Source organism: Engystomops pustulosus, chromosome 1 (assembly GCF_040894005.1).
Source record: "Engystomops pustulosus chromosome 1, aEngPut4.maternal, whole genome shotgun sequence".
In the NCBI taxonomy this organism is placed as follows: Eukaryota; Metazoa; Chordata; class Amphibia; order Anura; family Leptodactylidae; genus Engystomops; species Engystomops pustulosus.
The window spans coordinates 204059147-204072584 of record NC_092411.1 but is presented as its reverse complement, the minus strand read 5'-3'; the positions used below and the strand labels follow the sequence as shown (position 1 = coordinate 204072584).

General features: G+C 38.1%; 1 protein-coding gene across 2 annotated transcripts in view; it reads right to left on the bottom strand.

The window, feature by feature from the left end:
- The window catches only part of BANK1 (B cell scaffold protein with ankyrin repeats 1), a 242187-nt gene that overhangs the window by 5121 nt on the left and 223628 nt on the right, over positions 1 to 13438 (bottom strand). For both annotated transcript variants that reach the window (XM_072118549.1, XM_072118558.1), the window contains 5 exons: positions 9707 to 9888; positions 9423 to 9486; positions 6182 to 6211; positions 3944 to 4017; positions 1713 to 1786 (listed from right to left, as the gene is read on the bottom strand). In XM_072118549.1, the coding sequence (XP_071974650.1) occupies positions 1715 to 1786; positions 3944 to 4017; positions 6182 to 6211; positions 9423 to 9486; positions 9707 to 9888 (422 nt within the window). In that variant the 3' untranslated portion in view covers positions 1713 to 1714. The remainder of the gene's footprint in view (positions 1 to 1712; positions 1787 to 3943; positions 4018 to 6181; positions 6212 to 9422; positions 9487 to 9706; positions 9889 to 13438) is intronic.

Genomic DNA, 13438 nt, shown 5'->3' with positions numbered 1-13438 from the left:
GTGCTGTTTTCTCATGGGCTTGGATTTTACAGCTTTCACTGTGCGCCCCAAATGATGTGTCTATTCTATTCTTTGGATTGGTGCCAAATTTGTATAGGTTTAATAATGTTTTTATACATTTACAAAAATGAAAACCTCCTGTAAATTTTATTTTTTTTTTAATTTTGGCATCTTCTGGCGCTAATAAATTTTTCATACTTCAGTGAATGGAGCTGTAGGTGGTGTAATTTTGTGCAACTTTTGATGACATTTTCAATGCTACCATTTTTAGGACTGAACGTCCTTTTGATCAATTTTTATTGAATTTTTAATATTTTTCAAAAGTGCCATTTTTGATTTGGGCGCTGTTTTCCATTACGGGATTAAATGCAGTGAAAAAACACAGAATTGCAGTATAAAACTACAGTATGGCAGTATATGGGGATTTTCTACCTCATTCATTAAAATGTGCACATTGCACATTGTATTGAATGGGTTAAAACGAGACAGCTTCAGAAGACGTCACGGGGAGCGATGATTGTCACTAAGATGGGGGAGCTCATGTGCCGCCATATTTTTGAAGCCGTCGGTAAAGCGGGATAACACCCGCAAATGGTTCTAGTGCTGCAATATGCAGCAAAGACTTTCCGGCTATGGAGGGGGATGTTTCAGGTGGGAGAACTTGATTTTAATGACAATAAACTTGTACTCAATCTATGCTAACAGGTTCTCTTTAATCTGCTGAATATAGAAAGCTTGAGTTTAGAGGATCTCAATATAGAAACTTAGCAGCTTTATATAACTGGCAGTTTCCTTCAAATAGAAATGCACTGCATTGCTCAGACAGAATGCACCAATTTTTTTGGTGCACCTTTAACATAGAGAGTGCAACACAATTCTGTAGGACATAACATGATAAATGTTATGGTCTGACTGTGCACCAGAATGCCCCTTAAGGTGCAGAAATTTATGTATTGTCAGGTATAGTCTAGTCACTTTATAAATACATGTACAATCAGTTTCCACTGAAAATAATCTGCAAAGTCAGACAAAAAAACTGGTGCAGGGGCTTTAATAAATCTGGGCCAATGACTTGTGTCTTGCATTTATCATAAATCTCCTTCTCCCATTGTCAGTTTTTTATAAAAGCTCATATTGAAAGGGGGAAGAAACTGAGGCCAATTGCTCTCTAATGGTTGTAAAATCAAACAGTTTAGGTCGAATTTCAGTCCTAGAGCCATCCTAGTTTCGGACTGATCTGACTCTCTGTTTTTGTACGGTAGTCCTAGAGTCATCTATGTTGTGTATTAGGATGACATTCAAGTGCTGTCTTTTTTTTCCCCACACACCCATTGATTTTAATGGGAAAGTTTCATGCATTATTCCTCTGAGAATGGTGCCTGCTGTGATTTTCTTGGTCCATGACACCGTACACTTTCTATGTGTGACTTTCAAGAGTCATGTCCGAATGCTTCCTGATTTAGACTTGGACAGCACGCAGATGAGTAAAGCATTTGTGAGCATGAGACCAAAGTAGTGTGATGTTTTTTAGAAACGACAAAAGAGGAAATTCTACTTTCCTACCTCTTTATCTCACACCCTCAAAATTAGCAGCATCATAGAGACCAGTGGAGCTGTAAATCAGTTACATATATCTGAGTGCAGATGGTATATGTGTCTTATACAGGACACCAATCTACTTCAGTCATAGTAATAAAAACCTATTTACTTACTGTTACTTTGAATATGGTAATTTTCCAGTCATATCATTGTCTTTTTTTACTGGATGGTAAGGAGTAGGAAGACGCTAAAACAGTAAAATTAGAATATATTATATTAAACTCTGAAGCAGATGATAAACTTATTATCATTTATTTCAACATTCCATATAAATTCAAAAACATTCTTAAGTATGCTGCATAGAATCTAACTCCCGGCATAGGTTTTCAAAACTATGTTGACATCCTTCCCCACACAGAAATTCAATAATCTTTGTTATAAAAATGCACAGAAAGTCATAAAAGGCTCCGAGCACACCAACTTATGATCCACGACTTCTGTATTCTTCATTATTTATGAATTTGTGTCTTTGCTTAAGGCTCCAATACATGATTTTTCTGTTATGATTTATTTTCCTAGAATCCAACAGTTATTAGAATGAGTAAATATTTTGAATGTTGTGCTATAAAAACAAAACTTTTTGCTAAATTTAACTATGCATTTTTGCAACATATCCTTCTGTATGGCAGTGAGTTCTTGGGTTTACAAACATTCCCAGAGTAGTCAAGGTGGGATTCCAGTTCAACCTAAATATCTCACTTGGAGTTTTGCAAACACCTTCTTCAAGTCCATCGGAGAGCAGAGTGTGCCAACAGGGCCAGGACCAGGAGGCCACTGAGGATGAGGAACACTTTCTGCTACACTGCTCCAAATACTCTTCAGTAAGGGAAACTCACTTCCAAGAGACTCTCAGATCTCCTACTGGACTTCAGCGCCATGGAGCAGGAAGATAAGATCTCTATTCTGCTGGGGGATGAGGACACCACAATGGCCATAGCAACACAATATGTCACTGCCTGCCATAGGCTGAGAGACATGTGATGTACCATGTTTTGATATAAAGCCCATGCCCCATGTCCCCCTTTATCTTGTTCTTCACCATCCCACACCCGACCCTGTACCCCAATCCCATATTTTATAAATGCTTTGACAATGCTAACTTGTATTTGGTCCTGTAACTTAAACCTCTTTGAATTTGATACTGGACAAAACATTAAAGGTAACCTGTCACCAGAGACCTCAAGACAGATTGTAAAAGCCCATGACACCTTCAGTGCAAAAATGCCTCGCTGCCTTTTGAAAGTATTTGCATTACAATATAATTGTGTGTTATAACTTACTCTTGTATCCGGGGGTAGTCACATGGGCTGGGCTTTGGTTTGGATGCATTTCAAAAAACAACATGTGACTTGTCTGAGCTGCATCTTTGTGCTCCTGTACAGCTCTGTCCCTCCCCCACTGAGGCCAGGCTCACTAGGTTGTGACCTCTGAGAGGGAGCAGGAAGTGGAGCTGTACAGGAGCACAGAGGTGGGGGTTAAGATCTGAGGAGTGAGTAACACAGACAAGCCACATGTTGTTTTTTGAAATGCATCCAAACCAAAGCCCAGGCCCTGTGACTACCACAGGATTTTGTCAAGGTGCAAGACTAAGGCCCCTTCCACACTAGCGAGTGTGATGCGATGAACTCGCATCACACTCGCAACGCAAGCTGCCGGGAACGCACGGCCCGAACGCTGCACCGCGGGAGTGAACTCAGCATGTCAGTTCACTCCCGCGGTGCAGCGTTCGGGCCGTGCGTTCCCGGCAGCTTGCGTTGCGAGTGTGATGCGAGTTCATCGCATCACACTCGCTAGTGTGGAAGGGGCCTAAGTTATAACACAAAATTATATTGTAATGCAAATGCTTAGAGAAGGCAGAAAGGCAGATTTGCACGGCAGGTGTGATGGGCTACTGCAACCTGTCTTTAGTGAAAATGAGATCCCTGGTGTCAGGTTTACTTTAAGGTGACATAAAGAGCAAGTTCAGAGCATAATGCTAAGATTGAAAATGCTTATTTTAAAAGGGTAAACTTTGTGATAATAACATAAAAACTACAATTTGTAGAAGCAAAAAATGGCAGAAACATGTATGCGGTCAGTGGAATGTGGACACAATTTTACCTACTTACAGTACTTCATGCTGAATCATGTAAAATGCTGCTTTGTTCACTACAGTTCAATTTACTGCTATTATCAGGCAGTCTTGTAACTTTAGCTTGTACACAGAACAGGCATGAATGTTGCAGTTATTTTTACTTATTAGTAAAGTATTAATCTATTGACAGTTAGATTTTTTTGGAAATGTTGCCAAAATTACATATTGATTATTTGGAATGATTTGAATTAATGAAGACATGAAACTTACTGGTGGTTTATTTGGCTTTTGATAGATGCTGTTATCAAACATTCCATGATTTGTCCTCTTTTTCCCAGGTAATGCTGAAAAGAAAAACCTATAATTAGTGCTGATTTTGTTATTTCTTGTGATATTAAATATATTGTCAGTCTAACGACTGATATTTATCACCTATCCACATTGTCTGATCAATTGTGCCCCATCACAGAAAATGAGAAAATGGACAGCAACCTTCTTACTGTATAATCTCTGATAGAAGCGGTTTGGCCCTCAAATCATAACATTGAGTTTTTGCAGATATATTTTTGAAATACCCTGGTAATGTAATAACCTTTATGATTTATGTCTAGACAGAAAATCTATAAAACTCTATTTCTTAATATAAAGGAGCAAAGGTCATAGATAAATGAGTCCATTTATCATGTATGTTTCAGAATTTAATTGTTGACATATGTTAAATAGGCGTTTTAGTTTTACTTGCTTTACTGGTGATGCTTATGCAGAGACATTTAGGGTTTATATTTACAGTATCTGGATTTTTTCCTTAGGGAGATGTCATGAAGGGGTAAGGAATTATTATTGGCTACAAATGCTCATCTAGGAAAATGGTATGCAAATTAGATCTCTTTTAGAGGAGCAGGTCTACAATTGAACCAGGTGCAATAGAGTCAAAAGAAGAATCATTAAGAATAATAATATTATTATTTACGTTGCAAGGCCTCATGCACATGAACGGAAGGGGGACCATGATTTGGGCGATTACGGCCCCAGTCTATGGCACATATTACGATGACAACTGCACATCTTTCAATGGAAAGGAGAGGGGTGAGGACCTCTCACCCCTCCTCTTTCCTTCGCCCGGCTGGATGCTTGGCCCAGGTAAGCATCTGTTCATGCGCATAAGGGTCTGTCAGCAGTGGCCCATATTGGTGCTTAGAATGAAGGTCCACATGGCTAGTGAAATACCATAGCTCACTTTAACAGAGGATGGACATATTGGGGCAGCATTATCAAACTGTTTGCAACCAAATTCTCTCATAAAAAATTATTCTAAAATGTACCATATTTATTAAGAGTTTTAGACAGTTTGTAGACACTTTTGTTTGACTAGTATGACCCAAAGGGATGACTTCTGGGAAAAATTATGTTGGTGCAGTATTCTGTTGTAAACTAGACCTACTGATGCCAAGTAAAAGTAGACATGATAATGTGTAATCTATCTGTGTTGTGCCTTTGAGACACTTTCATAAATCTCCCCCATTTTATCTGCAAACTATGCAATTTCATAGAGGTTCAAATCCTCTCTAAAAGAACTTCTCATCCTCCTTATTTCTATCTTATGCTCTGCATACTGGCTATCTTGTTTGAGAAAAACATTGCGATTTTGGATAATCTCAAAAAGTTTGAATGCAACATGAAAATCAATTTTAGGTACCTTTAGTGTCACAATTGGTGAAAGTATAGAATGCTAGGCTCCCACCAGAATCTTGATGCATACTCTATACACATACGTTTCCATTCTTAAAATTGTATTAAAAAGAGTCAGATACATAAACATAATTCATGAATCCCCTGCTGCTTTCCTGCTATTTTATGTCAATGTCACAGTCATTGGTTAGTCTTGGGAACAACAATCTTTTTTTGTCAGGACATCAATGCCGATCCAGTAATTTTAGAGTGGTGCAGGACCAGGTGGTGTCAGGAACAGGACAGTGGCAGATACATTTTCCTTTCTGGTAAGTTAGGGTGCAGTCATACATCGCGTTTGATGCATGCGTTAAAAACGCATTGCAACAGCTGAAAAGAGATTTGCCTGTTCAAACAGCTGTTAACACTTGCATTTACAAAATGCAAATGTTGACGGGTTTGTTAACATGTGTTAAAATCCTATTAACAAACTAATGCATTAACAAGCATTAGCTTTGTTAGCTTTAGTTTTGTAAACACATGTGTTAACAGCTGTTTAATTAGGCAAATCTCTCTTCAGCTGTTGCAATGTGTTTTTAAACGCATGCGTTAAAAGCGACATGTGACTGCACCCTAAGAGTTAATGGGGTTTCACATTTTCAGCAATACTTAACTTTTTTCAGAGCTATGCTCTCTGTTTAAAGAATTTATTGGAAATCTGGTTGAGGTCAAATGTTGCATGGACTCAAAATGTTGTCCAAAACTATAGTACCTATAGCCTTTATTACGAAAGCGATACACCTAAAAAACTTGCAGCATCTCTATTTCTTGTGGACTTACCATTTGGTTGATGAACAATAGTGATCTTATCTGTCCAAACAGAAACATAATCAGTATATTAGAGTCCAAACATGTGAGCAATAGAAATGTATCCTCATCCTTAGGGTATAGTTACACGTTACGTTGGACACATGAGTTTAAAACAGTTGCATTGCAACAGCTGAAGAGAGATTTGCCTAATTAAACAGCTGTTAACACTTGTGCTTACAAAACGCTTATGTTAACAGATACATTTACACATGTGTTAAAATTGTGGTAACAAACACATGCGTTAATGCAATGTTAACACATGCATTAACAATAAGTAATAACAACTGTTAAATTAGGCAAATCTTGCTTCAGCTGTTGTGATGCGTTTTTAAACACATGCGTCAGGCGCGGCGTGTGACTGTACCTTGAGACACATACTGACTTCTTAAACTTTTAAACCTTTAACCCAAAGTTATGTAGATGGTTGTGTGACTTTCAGATGACCCAGGTACAAATTTGTTTAACTGAACAATATCTGCTGAATCTTATAGAGATTGTATATTTTGTGAAATATATCAATTGTTCTTTTAACAGCAACCATTCAAAAAAGTGAAGTTAAAGGGGTATTCTCATCTGGGCATTCACTTTCAGTTTCATTAATCTGCCATATATAAACATTTCTTCAATTAGATGTTATTAAAAAAAATGTTCCTGTGTGAAGATAATTTATCATAAATGTAGTCTTATGGTCCCTTAGAAACAAGACTGTGTCCTTGGTTACGGCCACGTCTGCTGGAGAGATTGCACAAAGAAACAAAAAGTTTCTGAATATTAAATGTCTGGGAGTTATTGCATGTCCTACAGCCGCCCTGTGGTAATGATCGCTGAATCCAGGTGGTCAGACAGGGCTCATTAGCGCATGTCTGGCCACCGCTGCCAGAGTGTGACGTGGTCGTATCCGGGGAAGCCATCTGGTTTCTAAGGGACTACATGACTACATTTATGAGAAATTATCTTCACACAGGAACATTTATTTAAATAACATCCAATTGAAGAAATGTTTACATATGACAAATGAATTTAATTAAATGTGAATGCCCAGATGAGAATACCCCTTTAAGTCATATTCTCAATTTTATCAAATACTGATCTAATTAAATATAAAAAAGCAACAATCATATTTGATTACATTTCTTGTGTTTATTCTTGCCAAATTTATCAATTTTCAGCTCTTTAATCAATAAACAAGGCACAGGTTTTTTTTGCAGTGCTAAAGATTTATGATAGGAAATGATATACATTATTCTTCCACAGGGACCCCATGATACCTTTATTCTTTCATAACCCAGAACTTGCAAAAGCTCTAAGTACAGGGGACCACAGTGCAGCTTCATTCAACTGGAGCAAATATGTGTGACTTAAAGAGAACCTGTCAGCAGAAATTGACTAAATAAACCATTACAATTATGTTGTCAAACAAGTAAATCATGTTTCTTGTCTGACCCAGAGTGTTGATATCTTGAGATGTAAATTGGTTGTTTAAAGTCATGGAGGCTCAGCACAGAAGTCCAGTTCTCCTCACTAAAAAGAATGCGCCCCTTCACTGTAATTGATGGCTCCCCAGAAGTCTAGTGCCCCCTCAGGTAGGGTATGATATGAGCAGTGCAGAGTAATTTTTGCCTGAGAATGCCATTCAACAATGGCAGTGAGAGAAAAACCTGTGAATTTAAGCTGATGATGACATTCCAATTACTGACACAGGGATCCAATAAAACATGGATGGACACACTTCATACCCCCAAGAGGCTGATGTAAGATCCTTGCATTCCTATGCCTCCACAGATACCGCCCTTTATTGTATGACCAAATCTTTTTTTTATTACCTTAGCTTACCCTAATGATTTATCACCCCATGTAGTAATTGGTGTAACATCTATTATACATTGGGGGGAATTATTAGTGCACAATTCTGGTGGTTTTGCTCCAAAAACACTGTCTAAAATGCCTTGCACCACAGTTATCAAGGCTTTTAGACAATTTTTGGCAGTTTTCCGACTTGTCCAGAAAGGGGTGTAGCTTACAAGAAATCATCTGTGCACCCAAAATTCTGCTGCACAGTTTAGACCAACTAACTGACAGTCTTATTCTGCACCAGGATTCATCATCACAGTGATAAAACTGGCGGAACAAAAGACTAGTGTTTTCCAGCTAGAAACTGGCGGAACCTGTGACACGTTGTTAAATCCCCCCATTGCGTTCTTTTCTCAGTTATTTATTTATAACCTTGCCCGATGAAGTGGCCTGTGTGCTCTGAAAGCTTACAAGTATAATTATTTTGGTTAGCCAATGAAGGCATCAACTTTTACACAAAATTATTCAAAAGTATCACAGTATGCTTTTAACCTTCCGCTCATTAGCATGCGGGTCTGAACATAAAAGGATCTTTCATACCCAACCTGAGAGTGCTTGTAGTTTCATTATGTAAAAGCTGGTGACAGGTTCCCTTGAAATGATGATGAAATTATATCTACACTTGGGGAGCATTGCATGTAGTATTGCCTGTTGGTGATCAAATGAGGGAGGGGGTGTGGGATAATTGTATGACCTCTGTAAGCTTCATATAGAGGTATAGTCCTGCCTTACTCTTCATGCAGGTTGAAAATAACATTCCCACCCTTATTGGATCGTATTAATAATGAGGACCTGTTCAGGAAATGTTAATTCTATGCTGAAAAAGGGGCCTGCAAGGCCAAAACATTGTGCTTAATTTTTTAACTTAAATGTATGCATATTATATTCTTCTTGGATCTAGTACCATGGTTTCTTTGTTTTGTTAGGAGCATGGATTAATCCTAGGTGGAGCATAGGACTTAGGAGGGGCATTTATTATTTTTGGCGCTGGGTGGCACTAGAACCATTCTATATTTTTCAGTGGGATATAAGTTTGTGGCGCATGGACTGAAATGCTTAGAACTCCCTAGACCAGCTTTTAGACGGGCTATTTTTGTGCCACAAAAAGCACAAAAAAAATGTTTCGGGAAAAATTGAAACACCAGAAAACTGATTGATTCACCTGCGGTGCCAAAATTTTGCGCCCAAAAATAGAACAAGTGAAGAGTGTCGGAAAACACCAATATTATGGGTCCTAGACTTCATACAGCTGCAAGAGGCACAGAGAGGGGGAAAACAGCCAGTTTTCTGTTTGAAAGGCCATAATAAATGCCCCCTAGGTGTTTCTCATTCCTTATGGACACACTTTTGCAATGCTTACCATAAACTCTTTCATCATCGGTTTTATTTCCAATAATATTATCCCGTAACTGCTGCAGCTTTTTCTGTTTAGAAAGGAAAATGCACAGTTTTGTCATATTCTACTATGTGTGAATAAAGCAAGAGCATAGTGAAAAAAGTGCATGATATGATAGTATGATATTATGATAGCATCAATGTATACTAAGTATCCTTTAATGGTTTTTTTATAATGATTTCATAAGGATTACCAAACCAGAGACATGTCTGAAGATGCATAAATTCTCATTTTCAGTTCATGTTTACCTGCTGAAGAAGATCTAGTCCACTCTTTTCATTTTGCCACTGCTGGAATTTTTGGAGAGCTTCATCCATACTGATAATTCCCATTTTCACCTTTTCCTGTAGTAATATGAGCTCATCTTGCCCAGTGTGCGCATACTGCTGTTCTGGAACCGGAGGCTCACGTTTAGCAAACTGCACTTTGTCTGTAATTCATAACACAGTGGGTAATTAATTCACAATGTTATATTGATATAGTTAGTACACATGGGAAGGGGGCCTTGTCAAGACCTGTGTTTTCTGCTGTAATGCAGTCATAAATCTTCCTCATTGTGATATTTACAATTACCCGGTATGGTCCATACAATTTATACCTTGTATCGGAATGACTCTGCTGAGCTAAGAAACATCTGGAATATTTCAGCTGACTTCTATGTTGATTATTTTTATTTACATAGGAAACCATGTTATTTATAATATTCTTGACCATTGGGGATTCAAATAATTTTTTATATGTTGAACCTGATCTAATCTGTCTGTAAGTCGGGTGAACTTAAGTAGGGGAACGCCTGTATATTGCAGCTTTTCAAGTGATGCTGTACAGTGCAGGATTGGCAGTACTGTTCACATGGTTAATGCATGGTTAATGCATAATGGTTGCATGTGATTCTATTATAGCTTGACATGACATTTGTTGCAATTATTGAGATACCTGGTATGTTGTAAATGTAACACTATGTTATGCCCTTATTAGACCATTTTTAGACAAATTAACTATCATATATGGATTCTTATCAGTTATCATAGAATCAGGGAACTTATTGAAGTCTCCTAGACCTGACAGGTCTGTTGCACCTTGTCATAGGCAATATTTTATTAAAACAATAAAAACACATAATTCATAATAACACTTCTCTTTCCCTATCCATAATAAAATAAAATGTTTAATATAAATAAAATAAATTTTTAGAAAATTGGTATTGTTCTTTCCAAAAACTGAACTATCACTATATCGACCAGAAAAGTAATATTTACACATAAGCTGAATATACTGTAACAATACTGTAACAATAATATACTGTAACAATTCTTTTTCAAGCAGTAAAGCTCACTTGTAGAATGAAATACAGCAATCATATTTTAGCACAGAATTAACACATCACAAAACAAAAGCCAAAATGGGATAATACTGGGAGAAATACTGGGAGAATTTGTATTTTTCCTCATTCCACTCTCTATATTTTTCTTTGGGGTGGAGGGGGGGGGTTTACAATGTATTATAAAGAAAAAAAATTGTGGAATTGGAAATTCAAACTGTGCATTAAAATCATGGAAAATATGGAGATTTACTATTTGGTAGTTTTCTGTCTGAATACTTTATTTGACTATGAAAAAATAAGTGAACTAGAACACTTAAAAAACAACAACCAAAAAATACAAAAAAGGAGGCAATAAATATATAAAAGGGGATGTGAATCACTGGACTCAGTTGTCATTATGGGAAAGCTAGATGGAAAAATATAATAGTGGAAATAGAACTGAAGGCCATATTTCTTGTCTCTTAGCTTGAACATTGAAAATCATATGATACAAAGAGCCCTGTGCTCAGTCTGTGAAATCCAGCCAGCGCAAAGTCTGTTTTTCACGGAACGGGCACAGTCATGTCTAAAGGTAGATTTATTGACAGCATCATTACTTGTGTCATTACTTAGTGCAAAACACTGGTGCAAAATCAGGAGTAAAATGTGCCAAGTATATCATACAACATGTACCACAGTGGCAAGTTTCTGCCAGTCTTGTCTAGTTTTGCGTTGTCTTTATTTACAAAAAGTATTAATAATTCTTTCCTTATATTTGTAGGTGATTTTTTATTCTAGAAGAAATTATTTTGTGGTGAAAAAGCAAAATACATCAAAGTGTTACCTGACACACAGAAGGCAGCGATATCAGGGAAGGTTCTACTACACAAGCGATACAATTATTGCTACAGATGGAGAGCCATCACGGCTAATGGCTGGTAATTAGTGGAAGGCATAGAATCTGCCATTTATCTTCCCACAAGAGCATTCAATGAGTCACAGAGGGTTATAAATGATGATGAAATGTGTTAAATTGCACTAAATCAGGCCCTTGTATCTTTTATATCCAGAGAAGTAACTATTTCTCCTTAGTCGTAGCATCTATAGGTGAAGTGTAGATTACCTGGAAGCAGTTGGATATAAATAGACATACAATATCAGGTACGACAAACTATAATGACAAAGTATAAATATATCTGTGTTAATAAACTGGAAAATGTATCCAGGAACAGGACTGGTAGTGCCAAAGCCCTGCAAAATGACCTCCAGCAGGTCACTGATATCCGTTGTCGTCTCAAACTGTCAGAAACAGACTCCATGAGGAGTGTTGGTGTTGTGTGATTTGCATTTTCAGAGAACACCAAGATTGGCAGATTCACCATTGGTGCCTTGTACTCTGGTTACATGTGACAGACCTGACAGGAGAGTCTGGAAATGTAGTGGAGAAGGAGTATAGAGATGCGGTGGAGAATGTTATGCTGCATGACCAGATTGCCAGTTTGAGTCGCTCAGCCCTACATGCTAGCCAGAGATACCCTGACTGCCATTAGGGATGACATCATATGTATGTGGAGTTTGCCCTGAGTTCCTTCTGTTACATGACAATGCATGGCCTCATGCAGATTTAGTGTGGCATTGGGGGTTATTTATCATACGCAAGTGCACATATGATAATCTCACAGCCCCTCCTGTGACATGCATCCTGATACATCAAGAGGCTCTGGCCTTTTAACGTATGCAGTGGCCAGCTGCGAAGCGTTTAAAAATATTCCTCTGAATGCAAACTTTTACCTTGACATCTTTGTGTGCAAGGGCGGGGCACAAACACCCCGTGTCGGCCCACTCTGGAATCACCCTGAACGCCACATCTCCTTAACGGGAAACTAGTGTAAAGGGGGTAATAATTAGGACTTCTGATGGATCACCAGGCACTTTTGGTAATTTTAGGGCTTTTACGCCATTTATCAAAAATAGTGCAAACTGCACAAGGTGCAGTTTGCCTGTGTAGCGTGCAGAGTGCACCAGATATAAATTGTGGCGCACGTTCTTTGTGAATCTGGCGCCCCCTGCACTGCTCCGACAGAGTGCACTAACTTTTTCTCGTGCACCTTTCACATTGAGCATGCAACACAATTCTGTTGGACACTGCATAATAAATGTGGCGCACGGTACAAATGTGCAGAGGAATGCCCTTTTAGGTGAAAAAAATTGTGCTGTGTCAGGCATAAGTGACACTTAATAAATACCTGTGCAAGCAGTTTGCACTGAAAAGAATGTGCATAGTCAGACAGAAAATGGGGTGGGGTTTTGAATAAATGGGGGCCATTGTGTCTCTTTCCATCCACCAATGCTATGTTGCACCACAGGCTTGACTGATGCTTTAATTCAGGTCTGGGAGAAGATCCCTCAGTAGAACATCTATCACCTCATGAGGGGCATGCCGAGGCGTTGTAGGGAGGTCATACAGACATGCAAACGCCACACTTACAGCTCTTGAGGCATTTCCACTGAAGTTGGATCAACCTGAAATAGTTTTTCCCACTTTGATTTTGTGTATAATTCTAAATTCCGACCTCCATGGGATGTTAATTATAATTGACCTTTTTAATGTTTTTTTTGTTCTCAATGCATTCCATTATGTAATAAATAAAGAATTGCAACTACATCCATTAGATGC